Source organism: Rattus norvegicus, chromosome 18 (genome assembly GCF_036323735.1).
Source record: "Rattus norvegicus strain BN/NHsdMcwi chromosome 18, GRCr8, whole genome shotgun sequence".
Classification (NCBI taxonomy): Eukaryota; Metazoa; Chordata; class Mammalia; order Rodentia; family Muridae; genus Rattus; species Rattus norvegicus.
This window is the reverse complement of record NC_086036.1, coordinates 81,904,623-81,921,747: the sequence shown is the minus strand read 5'-3', so window position 1 is coordinate 81,921,747 and position 17,125 is coordinate 81,904,623. Positions and strand designations below refer to the sequence as shown.

The 17,125-nt window shown below is 42.1% G+C and overlaps 1 protein-coding gene across 11 annotated transcripts in view; it reads right to left on the bottom strand.

The window, feature by feature from the left end:
• Neto1 (neuropilin and tolloid like 1) overlaps window positions 1–16,293 on the bottom strand; it is a 123,276-nt gene extending 106,983 nt beyond the window's left edge. For 7 of the 11 annotated variants that reach the window (XR_005496025.2, XM_006255035.5, XM_039096765.2 and 4 more), the window contains exons 1-4: window positions 10,336–16,293; window positions 8,353–8,406; window positions 7,972–8,109; window positions 1,868–2,116 (exon numbers count right to left, since the gene is read on the bottom strand). Coding sequence is in view for 9 of the 11 variants with exons in the window: in XM_006255035.5 (XP_006255097.1) it covers window positions 1,868–2,116; window positions 7,972–8,109; window positions 8,353–8,406; window positions 10,336–10,363 (469 nt within the window). In the remaining 2 variants the exon portion in view is untranslated. Of the gene's footprint in view, window positions 1–1,867; window positions 2,117–7,971; window positions 8,110–8,352; window positions 8,407–10,335 lie in introns of those variants that run through there. The other 4 variants (XM_063277287.1, NM_001107371.1, XM_039096768.2 and 1 more) reach the window with 4 other exon arrangements.
• Window positions 16,294–17,125: the final 832 nt, after the last annotated feature.

Genomic DNA, 17,125 nt, shown 5'->3' with positions numbered 1-17,125 from the left:
AACAAAATGACAGCTATAGCGCGACACTAGGTTGAAATGCTGTCTCGACATTCAGACAGCTCTGGCCTCCACCTACTCTTTGTTTCCTTAACCCCTCGATTTTACGAGGAATGGGCAGCAAGTTGCTTTGCCATACTTGCTGGGCCTTCTATAATATCTTCTGAAATCATGAAATCATGTGGGTCCCCTTCTTATGGTTCTCCTGACTGTCTGAACACAATAGTCCTTGTGGATTTATCCAATAAAGACAAAAACCCGAGGGAATTGTTAAGTAGTTCTAGTTTCCTGATATTTTTCTCACGAGTTTTCATCTGACTGATTTGCTCCTGATGATGAAATATTGTGTCAAACATGCAGCTTTGGTTCCACTATGGCTATTGGAAACACGAGATAATAGAGAGGTGCCATTGCTTATGTTCCATCACAAGAAGTTGGCAGCGTGGACAACCAAAGGTTCTGGCTGATGTGGCAATTTCTTTTAGGAGAGAATGCTTTCAAACCCTAGACATCATGTTCAAACATACGCATAAAACTCTTTCTTGTGTAGCATTTCTGTTATAGGTTATATCCCAAAATACCTGCAAATCATACATTTAAAAAAAATCCAACAAAATAATATGCCTGATAAGATAGTGTAAATGTTCACCTATTTCAGAAATATGTCAAATAGGTTTTATGGTGGCAAAGTAGCCATGGTTTCTAAACTTTTATAAAAGCTGATTAAGAATGAAAATCACAAAGTGTTTTCATGATATATTATAATGCCTAAGGTTAATCCACATGACACATGTAATATCTGAATTATTAACAATGCTTATTGACATAAAGCAAGCAATCATAAATCCTATAACAATTATCTTCAAAAATGTGAATTCTTTTTTCCACAATACCTTATTTAGATGTAAATTATTTTCTTTTGTGGTACTGGGGAAGGAGGCTAAAACCTCACTAGGCAAAAGTTCTACCACTTAGCGAGCCGTCAGTCCCCTCCTTCCAGCACATGAAACAGTAACTTCAAAGATTTTCCTTATATTCCATGATTTTTCTTGTCTATATAACTGGAATAATATAACCCATACAAAGTGAGAAGCCTGTCACCATGTGTAAGTTTTGTGCTGTATGTAATTTGAGTGATTTTCTTCAGTTTGAAAAACAATGGCTTCATTTCATTGAGGAGTATGGAATGATTTGGGGGTTTAATAATATAATATATTTTTGTAGTAATGAAAGACAACTTTTAAGAAAATGAGCCTGTCACCATCACAGAACCCTTTGAATATCGGGTGAAACTGGACATAAGCTGAAAAATTCTGTGATTACTCTTAACATTAGAGTGAGTGGCTGCCTCCCTGAGGCTCCTGTTTTCTTTTCCTTAAACCTCTGAAAGATTTCCATGTCTAAAATGAAATTAGGCTACTGTGTGTCAGGATGCCTTATGCCTTATAAATGATAATAATTCTGAGAACAAATACATTTTTATTTTCAAGTTCTCAAATTTTATTTTAATGAGCATTCGTTTTAACATCACGATTGTCTTTTAATATTTAGTGAGATCCTACCTAGAATTAATTTCCATATGACAGATGGTCCCTCAAATTACACATTTCGATATTATGGAAGTTAATTGGATTAGCTCTGTTCCTGGTCAGACTTCTGATTCATTCTTTACCTACTGTATAATAGCTAAGCTTTGTTGTTTTTCTCGGACTCTGTAAAGCCTAAGCAAAGGGGTTTACAGATCGCATTCTAATCAAAATCGGAAAAGTCACTGAAAACTTTTAATATTAAAAAAACATTTTTACTATGATAATAGAAAAGAAAATGGGGGGGAGGCAAGAAACAAAGTGGAAATGAAGATCTTACTTACCAGGTGTGAAATTATATCGAGCTGAAAATCCCATAGACTCCAGCTCCCCATCAGCAAAGAATTTAATCCACAGAAATCTTCCACTAGATTTTATAACAGGTGGATTCTGTTGTCCACAGAACCTTCCAATTATTGGAGAGAAGCCAAAGGGTCCATCTCGAACTTCAATATGATCAAATTTGCACTCCCAAGATGGTTCGATTGAGTACTTTTCATCAAAGTAAAGTTCAATGCATTGCCTTGGGGCAGCTGTAAAATAACAGAAGGAAGATTACATGTAGAAAACAGTTCCTTAAATATTGAGGCTGATTTCCTAGTTCTCTATCAGGTCCTAGGTGTATAGTGTTCAATAGAACACAGTAGAAGAGTTGCATGGAAATTCACAGAAAGGAGACACTCACTATTGTAGGGCTGTGTTCACCTAAGAGCACTGTAGGGTTGGCCTTTAAAGCTGCTGATGTCATCATGGGAAACGACTGACAGGGAGCAGACCCCAAGTCAGCAGTACTGTTAGTAACTCATGTTAGGAGATGAGCAGTCTACATTCTCCCTTTTCTTAGAATCTGCAGTGTTCTGGTCAAAGGTCAGAATCCACTTGGGAACTGTCCCCCAGGCAGCTATGCAACTACTCAAGCAGTTACAACCAGATGTGTATGAAGGTACTGAAAGGGTAATGACTCCAGAAAGTAAATGTGGTTTCATCATTTCAAGGCACTTGACAGATAGAGGCCTTGAGAACACCTCACTTCCATGATCTCACCCCTTCAGAATCAGCAAATCAAGGCACTTGGATCAGGTCTTCTTTATTAAGGAAAGGTCCTCTCCAGCTGGTGTACATTTGTTCACTCTCTTCCATGTCTAGACATCTATAATTTAACTTCTGCCTATCCTGGGAGGGTTTTTATTTGGCTGATTTCTATTGTTTGCTTTTGTTTTGCTTTGTTTGTCAGTGCCGGTGATTGAAACCAAGGCCTATCACATGATAAAAGATGTTTTACCACTAAGCTACATCTTCAGGCCTCTACGACGATCTTGATTAGTGGAAATCCCTCTCTCAGTCTAAAGACAAGAACCCTGTTTGCTTTCTTTTCATGGTACTTAAGTACAATATATGTCATTGAGAATGTTTTCAAATTTTCAGGAATAAATTAAAATTAGTTTAACTTAACAAATATTTCTATAGCTCTATGAAATATAGAAGCATTCTCTGACCTAGCAACCATATAAATCACCACACTAATACATATTTTAATACCTCCCCTACCTTTCCATTTCATGACCAAAAAAATAATAACCACAATTCCCATTATACTCAGCCAGGACACTCCACAGTGGTCACAGCATTGGTATAAATATCAGTGCACATAGACACAGTCTAGGAACTTCTGCTTCCTTGATCAACTTGAGAAGAACTTTCTTGCTACCTGGCCTCCTTCATGGGCTAACCCTAATAAACACTTGGACACAGCAAATCCTGCTGCCTCTGGAGTTAGCAACCATCTGGAATGCCTGCTATCCATGCTCCTCTGTTTCCTAAATGTATATTGATCACTACAAATAATGACCTAAAAATTAAATTTGTACAGGCTTGGGTGCCAATGACTTATATAGAATGGAGATACATGTTAACTTAGAAATAGGAGACTATTGTAATAATATATAAATTAACTGATCTTTGGCTCTTAATTTTAAGATCAACACCAAAAAGGTCTTGTGTTACTCTCTAAAAAAGCTTTAACTTGTAAAATATTTCCAATTCAGTACCCACTGGGGAAAAAAAGGCATTTATAACCTAAGCTACATTTTTTTTCTGACATTAGATATATTACAAAGGTCAAAAGTCAGAGGAGGTATGATAGAATTGAAAGTATATCCAAAAAATACCTAAAACTTTCTAGTTGAAAAAAATATTCATTCTTTTAAACTATCTGAGGAATCATGTTCTAATTGAGCATATTACTGTACAAACATAAAGCTTTACATTTAAGAAATTGGATGATTATATACAGCACTAAGTGTATTACTTTGAGTTCATTGCAATATACAGTATGAGTTTGCTTGTATATCTGCTCTTTGATAAGTCTGATGAAGATTTTACCAAAATAAACTACTTCAGCATATCGGGAATTTACTTTAGATGCAAATAATACAAGGCTAAAGAAAGAAAGCTGAGAGTACTGTCTTGAGCTAATTGACTTATCGTTTAATGTATCATCGATCAACACATCCTGGGTCTCCTACTTGTATCCTCAGCCAGGAAACTGCCATCATTTGCACAGAATATATTTATTCTCATTTTCCTTACGGCTTATACTCTATCCAGCATGGATAAACACACCATTCAGGTCTTATCTGGCAGCATACCCTCATGCAGCTTCTGGAGAATCCTGTTACTCATAGATAATTAATTTTTCTTTCAGCCAGCATGCTGAAATTAAGCTTACACATAAGCTCATTTAAGAAAATTCCATGAACTAGATTTTAGGAAATACCAAATAACTTTGTAAAAAGTAAACATGCTACACAGAGTTGATGTTGTATATGTGCAAATGAGTGGTTACCATACAAGGGAATTGAATCTGTCAGGTTCCAGCTCTATAAACTCACTTTTCTTCTTCATCAACTTAATAGAATCACAGCCTCCTTCACTCTATTGCCCCTGTCTGAAGTGCAACAGAAACTAAAGTTCCTTTAGATTTCCATCTCTCTAAGGCTCTTGGGATACTGTGTCCACACACACTCATTTGTTATACATGCAGTGGACTTTCCTAATCTGAAGGAGTGCTGATACCATTTGAAACACACAAAAGAATCTTGCTGCCCATGACTGAAAGGGTACATGAATTTTTTAAACACATTTTGTCTTATCTTCAGTAACCTGGCTCTTTATCCTTGTTAGCTTTCTTTCTTGCTATTACAAAATACCCTGGCATAAACAACTGAAACGGGAAAGTGTTTATTGAACTCATAATTCCAAGTTAGAGCCCTCACTGCGAGAGAACATTCAGGTAGAAGGAACCTGAAACAATTCGTTACATTGTATGCACAGAAGCGGACAGTAAGACTAGAACCAATGGCTCTTCCCCTTTACAATGAGGAACCCGACTAATACACAGTGTCAATCACTTTCAGGATCAGTTTTCTTACCTCAGTTTACTCAATTATGAAAATCCCTTACAGAAATACCCACAGACTAACTCCTCCTAGACAACCTCCATTGATACCTTCTCAGACATTACCTTCTCCAATTTTTTTCTAATTTTTAATACCTACTTTCTACTTATCCAACAATTCCGTCTAGAGATAAGTATGTTTAATTTTCCTCTTAAAAATACCCACTCCTGCTTACTGTGCGACTTGATTTCTCCATCTCCAAGTACTGTTTCCTCGCAGTATTCTACTGACTGGGAGACGGCTCCCTAGCTCTCTGTGTTAACCATTGTGCTCATGCTAAAGTCATAAGCAGACTCTTAATTGCTTCATACGATAAACACATATGCGTGTTTGCCTAGTTTTTTTCTTGTTGTAACAACTGTCACTTGGAAACTGACTGATTCTTGAATTTCATCTACACCTACTCCATGATATCCCTACATGATTCCGGAGGTTCTTTCTGGGAACCCTTTGAGTCTCCCTATTCTGTCCATTCACAATATATTATGTTCCAGAAACGTATCTTCCACCTCTCTTTATTCATGGGATAAATCATCCAATTGGATGATTTGACAATCAGATGGTTCCTGAGCCTGTGTCTCCATAAATGAGGGCAATCTAGGAAAAGCTCCAGACGTCTATATTTTTAATACACTGAAATATTAGTGTTCTAAATACTTCCTTCTGGTATTTTTATCCACATGAAACCATTACAGGCAATCTCTGTATTTATATCCTATAAATGTGAAGAGTCAGCATAGAACTAAAAATCCACACATTTGTTCACTCCACAAGACATGCATATAAATGGCAAAATTGAGCAATTCATCGTCTTTTAAACCCTGTTCTCTCATCTCTCACTCAATCATTTGCATTTCAATTTTGTAAATCCATGTCATTTCTTCCCTTTGCTCTGTCACCCCTGCCAAAGTCTGTATCTGTAGTTCAGGTTTATTCTGTTTTATGTAGACATTTGCAATAGCCCCTTGGTTGGTGTTCCTTTCCTTCAGTTATTTTTCCACTGAAGTCACACCTCATTAGTTCTCTGAATTCTTTCAGTGGTAGTCCATTGACTGTGTGAATTTCAAGAGACTTGGCTCCTAGAATACAGATCTTTTTAGGATTGTCTCCCTCCTACCTGTTCTTCTCTGTACCTTTGGAAGAATCCTAGGTATCCCCTTCTTACCACCTGTCTGCTCTTTAGTACATGGTGTTTTTAAGGAAAGAGGACTACCACCTGGTACCCACAAACAATGAGGAATGAGACCATAGTTCTATCTTCGCCTTCTTGATCCAGCTAATCTATGTAAACTTTGAAGCCCTCACTTTCTCATACTTCCCAAGCCCACTGACAGCACCATAATTCTAGTACACTGTAAGTCATGTGCAATGCTTGTAGCAAATGAATAAAAGAGTTGCTACAGCACCATTTGAAGATGTGAAATCTTCATGTATGGGCTCACTAAAAGCAGACATTCGGTTCCTTTCCTCACTTTATTTTGTCCTTAATATAAGTACAAAAATAAATGAAACTATATGAGTATTATTACACTCAAGGCTGGCAGTACTTGTTAATGCACCAAAGTAACACATGAGAAAACACAGCTAACAGGCAACACTTCATTTCTGAGTTAATTAATCTTTTAAATAAGATAACTCACTCCGACTCTCCACTTTAACAATCTAGCATTTTTTAAATTGTGCTCTTTCAAATACAAGTATTTTGAGTTTCAGGCAGACATTGAATCTCCCTTTGCCCCATTTCCTAATTCACAACATTAGGTTATCTTACTATGAGGAGATATTTTGGAATATAATAAGCTTTGCAAAAGCTCATGTCATTTTAATTCATTTAATTAATAAATATGTTACATGAACTTAATAAAAAGAATAACAACTGGTTTCAACCAATGTTTTCATTTTCTAGCAATCCAAACTTCCACTAGTCTGTTATAATTGGTTTGTATTGTCCTATAAATATCAAGGTATATGTAGTTTGGGTTTCCTTTGATTTAAAAACAATCCCTACTTTGGACAATACAAGAAGAGTATTATCTTGACTTATTTATGAAAATGAAAATAAAAATTCATGTTTAGATAGAGCCTCTTAAAATCAGAGAAACAGAAACCAGAGTTATTACTGAAAGGTCTACCATGTGACTGTGCCCCTGGTTATGAGTAGACACTAAGAAGTCACCATTTTCTCATTACCATCATTTATTCTGCAGCTGTACAAGTGACAGGTGATCCAGAGTTCTAAGTTATTTCAAACTAACACTTAAAATTTGGCCTTCATCACTGGAAGACATTATCATATATTTTAAAGCTTCCTCTGTATTAAACATATAGGTGGCCCAAGGTTAGAAGAAATGAAAAGTATTCAGAAGGATGAATCTTTTTTAAGTACTTTTTGTCCTTCAGGCTGTGAAACAGATGAAAACTTCCTATGTTAGGACCCTGACTGACTTGAAAATGGTATCATGTCACTTCCAAATAACAAAAAGCTACAGAACTTTAGAAAACATCATTACAGACCCACCTTTGCCATTCACATGGTCTGTCTTGCTTGTTCACATTAAAGAAAACATTAAAAATATATCAGTTATTATAATTGTTAAACTAGTGAAATGCTAGTTTCCCAAAATTTTACAAAGTCTGACAAGTAGATAATAATTCTATTGTTTTAGAGTACTGCAAAATAATCTCTTTGGTTATAGACCTGTCCCATTTGCCAGATATTTGTGTGTTCATAACGCATTTCTAATAATTTCAGTAATTACCCTGATTCTAGATTTATAGTTATTTGTTCACTGAGAAATATTTGTGTTCAGTATCTCCCAAATCAGTTTTGTGAGGTCTCTATGCACATCACACACTTGGGGACTCTCACAAGCCTGGAGAAGGCCAGGTTTGGCTTGTCTCCCGGGCTTGGGCACTCCTTCTACTCTTACCTTCTATGATGTAGACACATTCTCGGTCTGGGGGATATTTGCCAGGATAATTGGGAGAGGTAAAGACACCCCCCTCTGCATGTTTTGTCCACGTTCCACACTGCACTGACTTCTGTGTTTCTGGGGTGATTTGTTTTTCTGTAAAACAAAACAAAATTTTTAAAAGAACCATCCTCTGATATTTTATAATACCAAAATAGGCAAGATATTCTTCATAATATCCATTAGTAAATTAATTTCAAAACAGTCTTTTAGTCAAAGCCAGTCAATTATACATACTATAAGATGTCCAGCTATTCTGGAATATAATGGATATGGTGAAATAGGAAAAATGCAAAAATAATTAAATATCTCCATTAGAACTTTTCCAGAGAAACACACCTGTTCCTTTCTTGGTTGCTCCAGAAGAATGGAGGATGATTAAACTTGCTATAACTGAAACAGAAAAGAATAGTTAGAACTTTAGAATTCACATCAAAAAATGACCAAATCTTATGAAACTATAAGACAATTTATAGATAAGTTGATACTGAAATAGGATGGTGTTATCATTGCTAATCCCACAAAGGTAACTCAAAACTTAGGACATCTAATTCACAAAGTTTAGAGGAAAATTTAGGACTCCCATAAAGAAGCGTTTCCTATTTAGATTGGTCAATAACCCAAAGACTTCAAGGCTTGAGACAATGTTGCACTCTGAAATGTTACAGGGACTAGGAAGCGATTTCAAGATCTCTTTTTAGTAAAGTGTCCTTTCCTGAGAGCTTTGTCGGTGTCTTTGGAGGTAAAGGAGACCACTAGTAGATGAAGGAAGGCATCAGAGAGCCAAATCTCCATGATCGACCCTAACACATTGCCAATAAGCTTGCCATATTAGAACATGAACAATCCTGCAAAGCCTAGGACAGGTGGGATGGGAAAGCAAGAGAAAATAGATCAAAGTGGATTGGTGCTGGCATAGAAACAGAACTATAGGAAGGGGTTAGTTCCTTTGTGTTACTTTAGCTTTTGTTCCCTTCAAAAATCTTACCAAACTACCAACTAGCCCTGTTTGTGACATTCTCCGGCTGTAAAACTCATGATTTCTAACTTTTACTGTGATTCTACACTGACCACTCCCCAGAAGCAGACAACACCTTTGAGAAAAGGGGTTTCTAGAAGCATCCATGGAGTCAGTGCAGGGTCAGAGCCACTAATCTGTCACTGTACAGTAAATCTGCAATGCCACAGCAGCCTAAACTTCTGCATACTTATTCGTGCATTACTTTAAAAAAATACTGTCTAGAAACCCGAAACTAGAAAACTGTTAAAAATGTCTATTCTTAGGAATAACTAACATTTGTCTGCTTCAGTTTTATTATTTGTTTTGACCAATTACATAAAAGACCTTTCTTTGCCCATTTCCACTTAAAACTAATTTAGGGGAAAAGAAATGGGAGCATAATTCAGTCATCTTATCTAAAGTACATCACAGGAGCTTAAGTGTTGATGACTAAAGACTATTCTCAGAAAAGAAAAAAGAAACATCTGAGTCTTGACATTAAGTTTTGAGGAATTATAAATCGCACTACTTTATACTTAGGCCAGACCATGCTGTCATTCTACAACTCCCTCCCCCATCACAGACACACAGAGGCTCCAGGCTTATCAGTGTACACATTTGGCCTTCTTAGCTTGCTTTCCCTTTTTGGATGGAATCACATAGTGGACCAGTACAATGTTGAACTCGTGGATTAAGTGAATCTCTGACAGTGTCACAGGTTTTGATTCATAATATGAGATCCTCACCATGCGTTTTCTGACACTGTCTTTACTGACTTCTGAACCTTTTGCCTCCACTTCTCTCCCCCTTATCCCCAGGCTTTATCATACTCCCAAACAGAGTTAGAGCTTTAGAGGGCAGTGGCTGGACTCCTCCTGAACCGCCTGGGTTCAAGTACACGTTAGCTTACCTGGGGGATGAAAGGTGGGCCCTTGAACCCCTGAACCCCACAAAGGAGGATTATTTCTTCTTGCCCAGCAAAGATCAACCCTGCTGCCTCCCTCTTTCCACCTGCGTCCTCTCTGGGGACCAGCATCTCCTGCAAGTGTCTACTTTTTAACTATATGCTCCTCTGGACCACCCAGAGATCCTGCCTATGGAGGGACAGTTTTCCCTGACCAACTCTGAGGTCCAGCGCCACTCTGTGCGCCGCCCCCGCCAGGCTGTATGATGCTGCAGTACCGAAAGTTTACATCTGCCCCAGACTCCAAGGGACTGCGGGGTCTGGCTTGAGTGGTTGGTAGGGCTTTTCCTGATGCATGGGTCCAAGAGGAGAGATGGCAGCACCCCGGAACGGACTGGCACTCTGGAGAGGTACTCACTGTGAAACAAACTGCGTCCATAGATCATGTCTGTGCGTTACACCAGAGGCTCCGATCTCCACTAATTCCATTTAGAAACGGGGAGACTTCGATGGTAGGGAAAGGATTGAGTCCAGAGGTTTCAAATATGCAAACCACGGGTAATATACAGTGGGGGGAAGCGACAGAGGAAAGAAAGCATCAGAACTGGTCTGTCTTCCGCCCTTGGCTGGCTCTCGCCCTCGTTTGCTCTCTCACCGCCTCGAAGCCAGCATCTCCACCATGACGCTCTCATCACACCCGGACGCCGACCGCCACCATGAGCACCGCCGCCGGCAGCGCCCTCCTCCTCTGCATCACCGCCGCCGCAGCTGTCAGGAGGACGCGGCGGGCAGTCGGCGCGCGGGCGGCGGCAAGCGCCGGGCGAGCCCCGGGGCGCCCGAAGCCCGGACCTGATCTGGGGTGAGAGGCAGAAGGCGCAAGGTGGGGACCGGTCCCGATCGACGGCAACGACTGGGCAGGCGGCAGCGAAGGCAGAGGCAGGGACTTGTTCAGTCACCGGTCTCATCCACCACTAGCACCGGGTCCGAGCAGCGTCGCCCGGAGGATGTCCAGCCGCAGCCCTCCTCTCTCCAGCTTTTGGGGGTCTTCTGCTGAGGCATTGAAGGCAGGAAGCAGGGGTCCGTCATCGGCTCGTCGGGCTGCGCGCCACCTCTGATATCTTGCAGGAAAAGGAGTCTAAGGGTGGGCGTCTGGGGGCGGGGGAGGGCTCAAGGGTGGTGGAGGGGAACACGGGGGTGTTTAAAGGGGGAGGGGAGGGAAGGAAGGGAAAGATAAGGAATATGGCAGAGTTACCAAGTGAGCGTCTTAGTCATAGCTACGGGTTGCATGACCCTCCAGGAAGCTCGAAGCCTGGGTGAGACTGGGCAGCTGAGCACAGCCGGTGCCCCCAGGGCTGGTGAGCGGCGGAATGGGGCGGCGGCGACAGCAAGGACATCACAGCGGCTTGGTTCGTGGGGGATGGGGAGGGGGTGAGGACCAGGCTGGGCTCTTTCACTCACCCAGCTCCAGCAGAAGGGGCTGGAGGAGCTTCGAGAATTCCCCACTGCATCTCAGTGGAGGGTGAAAGGCGTGGAAGGGGGAGGGGCCATCATGCAAAAATGCCCCTTCGAGTTCGTGTTTTCACTTTTTAAAGGTTAGACATGACTCTGTTTCCCGTCCTTCCAACTGGAGCTTTCTAGTCCCCTCTTTTCTAAAGGGTGAATACTTTACCCTTTAGCGTGCTAGTCTATGAACGAAAGCCCGGGCGCTGGAAGAAAAAGGAAAGCGGTAAAAGTTTCACGATTAATCACTAGAGGAGATTCGCTCGAGAATCCACTACTGCAAATACGCAGTCCCCTGAAGTGTACCTTTCTCAGAAAAATACTCAAAATCGTCCAAAAGCAAACACAGATCACCCCACCCTAATACACATAAACGCGCGCGCGCCGGGTTCATGAAACTCAAAGGAGAGAGTAGTTGCCGGGAAAACAGCAGGAAGAATCCCCAGTTCGGAAAATTACGAATAGATGAATGCGAAATCGCAGTAAACACGACGAGGCAACACTGGCGGGGAGGGGTGGGGGTTGGAGCAGGCGGCATCTGGGAGTCTCCTTCCCCTGACAGTAGAGCACCTCCTCCCATCCTGGTCCAGTAGCACCAGCATGGCCCGCTGGATTCCAGGTCGCTGCTGCCCTGGCCTGTGCTGGCTACAGAGGTGCAAGCTGGACCTCCGCCGCCGCGCAGCTCCAAGGAGTGAACGACCCTCTGGCACCAGCAGTACTAAAGCACAGACTGCGCTCCGCTGGGGATCACAGTAGCGTGGTGATGAGGGTGGGATGAACCAGAAAGAGAGAAATACAGTTAATAGATGCATGAGGCTACTAAGAGGGGTCCCCTCAGAGAAGCCCCAGAATGGGGCCTGCAAAAGAAACAACAGAGAGCTGCAACACCAAAGCTACAGCGGCGGCGAAGCAGCTACCTGCTGCTACTGCTGCTGCTGCTACTGGAGAGGCCCACGTGGGTGTGTGGGTGTCTGCCGAGTGTGTGGAAGGCAGGTGATAAGGTCCTCCGGTTCCCATATTGGAGCTGGAGAGGGTGGCATGAGGCACGCTGTGGTGTGGAATGACTGACTCTAGTCTAGAAGGGCTCAACATCAAAATTCAAGCTTCTGGTTCCTGGATATTCAGGACAGTAAGTCTTAAATGGCAGAGAAAGGGGACCTAACAGCCCATTTAGACTAGGTAAGCATATATGTCTAAGGAGGTAAGAGAGAGAATTAGGAAGCAAATAAGAAGGGAGAGGAGAGGTGCAGCATCACAGCGAGAGGAAGAGGGAGAAGAGTGTGTGTGTGTGGGGGGGGTTGAATATAAATCACAGAAGAGAGTACCATTCCTTCATCAGCAAACCGATTTCTCTTGATGTCAGGCCTGTAAGAGGAGCTGTGAGCCTGAAAAAGAGAAGGCTGTGCCCATGGCTGCTCCTGAGCTGGTGAGTCTCCGCACACACCTACTTGTATAAGGACCCCGCAGAATGTCCTAAGGAAGTCATGTGACCCACATATGATTCTTGTGCCCACACGGGCTTGGGAATGGGAGTGGGGAGAGCAGATTAGAGCCAGCAAAAGTGAGGAAGAAGCAAAGGATGCTGCAGTAGTGAACCACGTGACAAAGAATTTCTGTGAGAAAGGATTCCTGGAAACTGGGTCACCTGTGGGGTACAGGGTGGGCTTCTGGACAAACAGTGGTGGCTTGAGCTGTGCACGGGAACTCTTAAGAGGAGGTGGACATTACTAGACAGACCCAACATGACAAGCTCTTCGAAGAAATGGTGGCAGTACTTGAAATAGTTTTAGAGAATTTTCAACTACAAATTGAATACAGGAAAAAGGATTTGAGTACATATTAAACTCCTGTCAAAGTGGCCTCTTGTTTCCTATCTGTCCAGTTTTTCCAGTCAGGGAAGTGGCCACACAGCTGCTCCTAATCAGGAGGTCCTTGTGTCAGAAAGTAAGGGTACACTACAGATTAGACACCCACAGACATGTCTATCATGGGAAATTCATAGAGGAAATATACCAGGAAGAAAGGGAAGGACAGAAGTAAAGAGAGAGGGAGGAACTAACCTGTGCCTGTCAAAATCTAAATAGTGGCTTCCCTGGATTTCTGGACCTACAGGACTTGAAGGTATTACCTTGCCTTGGCTCCAGCCTAGGTACTAAAGGAGTGAGTATATACTTCTGCCCACGCCCCCCCCCCAAGACACACACACACACACAGACACACACACACAAACATACACACAGAGACACACACACAAAAACACACACACAGACACACACACACAGACACAGACACACACACAGACACACACACACTCACACACACAGACACACACACACAGACACAAACACACACACACTCACACAAACACACACAAACACACACACACTCACACAAACACACACAGACACACACACACAGACACACACTCACACACACAGACACACACACACTCACACACAGACACACACACAGACACACACACACAGACACACACTCACACACACAGACACACACACAGACACACACACAGACACACACACAGACACACACACACAGACACACACTCACACACACAGACACACACACAGACACACAGACACACACACACACACACACACACACACACACACCTAGGTCTTAGCAACACCCAGGGGCTCTCCCCTGACCCTGAGTCAAGGCAGATACACAGGCTACTACTCTGCTCTACCGAACCTCCCAGGCTGCAAGAGCTTCCCTTTTATTAAAGATCACACTCTTTTTCCTTTTGCACTCCTACTCCCATGCTCAGCCTTCTCCCACATCCCACTTGCTTTACAAGTTGCCTCTAATTCTTTACTATTATTATATTAATTATTTTATTTACTTATATTACAGATGTTCTCCCACCTCCCAGAATTCTTCATCCCATTCTGCCTCCCCTTTGCTCTGAGAGAGTGCTCTTCCTCCCATCTCCCCCTCTCTCCTCAAATATCCCTCTTCACTGGGGCATCAAGTCTCTACAGGATGAGGTACATCCGCTCCAGCTGAGGCCAGGCAAGGCAGTCCTCTGCTACATATGTGCCAGGGACCTCAGGACAAACAGCCTGTGTATGCTCATTGGTTGGTGACTTAGTCTTTGGGAGCTCATAGGGGTTTGAGTTAGTTGACACTGTTGATCTTCCTATGGGGTTGCCATCCCACTCAGCTCCTTCAATCCTTCCAATAACTCTTCCATAGCCCCACCTCCACCCGGACTTCAGTCCAACGGTTGGCTGTAAGTATCTGCACCTGTCTCAGTCAGCTGCTGGTAAAGTCTCTCAGAGGACAGCCAGGCTAGGCTCCTGCCTGTAAGCACAACATGGCAGCAGTAATAGTGTCATAGTTTGGTACCTGCAGATGGGATAGATACCAAGTTGACCTGGTCACTGGTTAGTCATTCCTTCAGTCTCTAGACCACTTTTGTCCCTGTTCTTTAAGACAGGAAGAATTCCGGGTTACAAATTTTGAAGGTGGGTTAGTATGATAATTGGTATATGCTTGGCTTAGGAAGTAACTCTATTTGGAAGTGCCCTAGTTGGAGTAGGTATGACCTTGTTGAAGTGGGTGTGGCCTTGTTGGAGTAGGTGTGTCACTCTGGGCATGGGCTTTAAGACCCTACTCCTAGGCTGCCTGGAAGCCAGTATAATGCTAGCAGCCTTCAGATGAAGATGTAGAACTCTCAGCTTCTCCTGCACAATGCCTGCCCGGATGCTGTTATGTTCCTGCCTTCATGATAACAGACTGAACCTCTGAACCTGTAAGGCAGCCCCAATTAAATGTTGTGCTTGTAAGAGTTGCCTTGGTCATGGTGTCTGTAAAACTCTAAGACAAAAATTGGTCTAAGGGACTTGGGTATTGCTGTGATAGGCCTGACCACACTTTTGTTTGAAAGAATGTGGTTTTGGGGAGTTTGAATTTGGAAAGCAGTGAATGCTTAAAGTGGTGCTTAATGGACTATCCTAGTAGGAATATAGAAGACTTCGTTGCTAAGAGTAATTTGAACTGTGTAGACCTAGCTCAAGAAGTTTAAGTGGAGAATTTCAATATGTGGCCTAGAGACTGTTTCTGTGATATTTTGGTGAAGCATGTGACTGCTTTTTGCCCTTGTCTGAAAGGTCTAGCTAAGGCTAAGGTAAAGTGATTTATATTAATTGCATTAACAAAGGAAATTTCAAAAAAGCTCAGCAGAGACTGTTCTCTGGGAAAATCTCATGAAGAGCATTTTGAACAAGCATAGCAAGTTTAGAAAGAAAAAATATAAAATATGTAGTTTGAGTATTAAAGGGACACCAGGAAATCAAATAGAGCTGAATACTGTGTTCAAGAATATTAAATTGAATTAAGGGAGTGGTGACCTTAGGGCAAGTCCCACCTAGCTAAGTTAGATCCAGACATGGTAGTATAAGCCTTTAGTCCCAGGAGGCAAAACTAAGCAGATCTTTGCATTCAAGGACAGCCTCAAACAGATTAGGTTCTAGATGAAGATAAGTTTAAATTTGGGCATGGTGGTACACACCTATATTGGCTGTTTCTTTATGCCATCTTGACACAAGCTGGAGTTATAGCAGAGAAAGGAGCCTCCATTTAAGAAATGCCTCCATGAGATCCAGCTGTACGACATTTTTTCAAGTAATGATCAAGGGTGGGAGGGCCCATTGTGGGTGGTACCATCTACAGGCTGATAGTCTTGGGTTCTACAAGAAAGCAAGCTGAGCAAGCCAGGGCAAGCAAGCCAGTAAGTAACATCCCTCCATAGCCTCTGTATCAGCTCATGCTTCCTGACCTGCTTGAGTTCCAGTTCTGACTTCCTTTTGTAATAAACAGTAATGTGTAAATGTAAGCTGAATAAACCCTTTCTCCCCAACTTGCTTCTTGGTTATGATGTTTTGTACAGGAATAGAAACCCTGACTAAGACAATAACTTTAATTCCAGCATTCAAGAGATAGAGCCATGTAGATCTCTGCATTCAAGTTCAATCTACAGAGCAAGTTCAGGACAACCACGCTTAGGCAATGAAAGAGTTGGAAAGCTGAAAACTGGTGATAATATAATAAAACAAAAGGGACCACGTTCCAGTCTCAACATGCAGCAGAACTAGGCAGCATCCTCAATGTAGCTCTGGCTTTAGATTCAAGAATAGGAGAGACTATTGGAAGAGTTGATTCTGGTTAGCTGGAGCTAAGAAATTAGCAGTGATTTTAAAAAAAAGACCAGCATCACTGAGGTGAAATATTCTGGGAAGTGTTTTCTGAAAGCATGAAGAAGCTGTGTTTCAGAGGTAGCTAAGGTTGTACCTCATGGTACAGCTGAACTTGGTAATGTGTAAGAATTACCCAGGTGGTATTGGTTTTGAAAATATGAACAGGTCATGAAGAGCAGCTGAGGCTTGGCTCTGAGGGGTCATTGGTGAAAGGTTAGTCTCAGTTACAGTTGACAGTCCAAGACTGAAGGTGTCATGCAAGAGGTTGAGGCTTGGCCTCGTTAAGAGAGCCTATGAGAGGCTATTGGTGAAGCTTAGTTGAAGTGGAAGACCCCAGTATATTGGAGATCATGAAGAACAGCTGCAGCAGTGGAGTGGAGTCAACAGAGTTCTACAGAGGGCAGAGCTGGAGATGGGACCAAGCCCTTTGGAGGAGCCAAGAAGATCGTGTGTGGATCCCAGACACTGGAACAAGAAATAGTAACATTG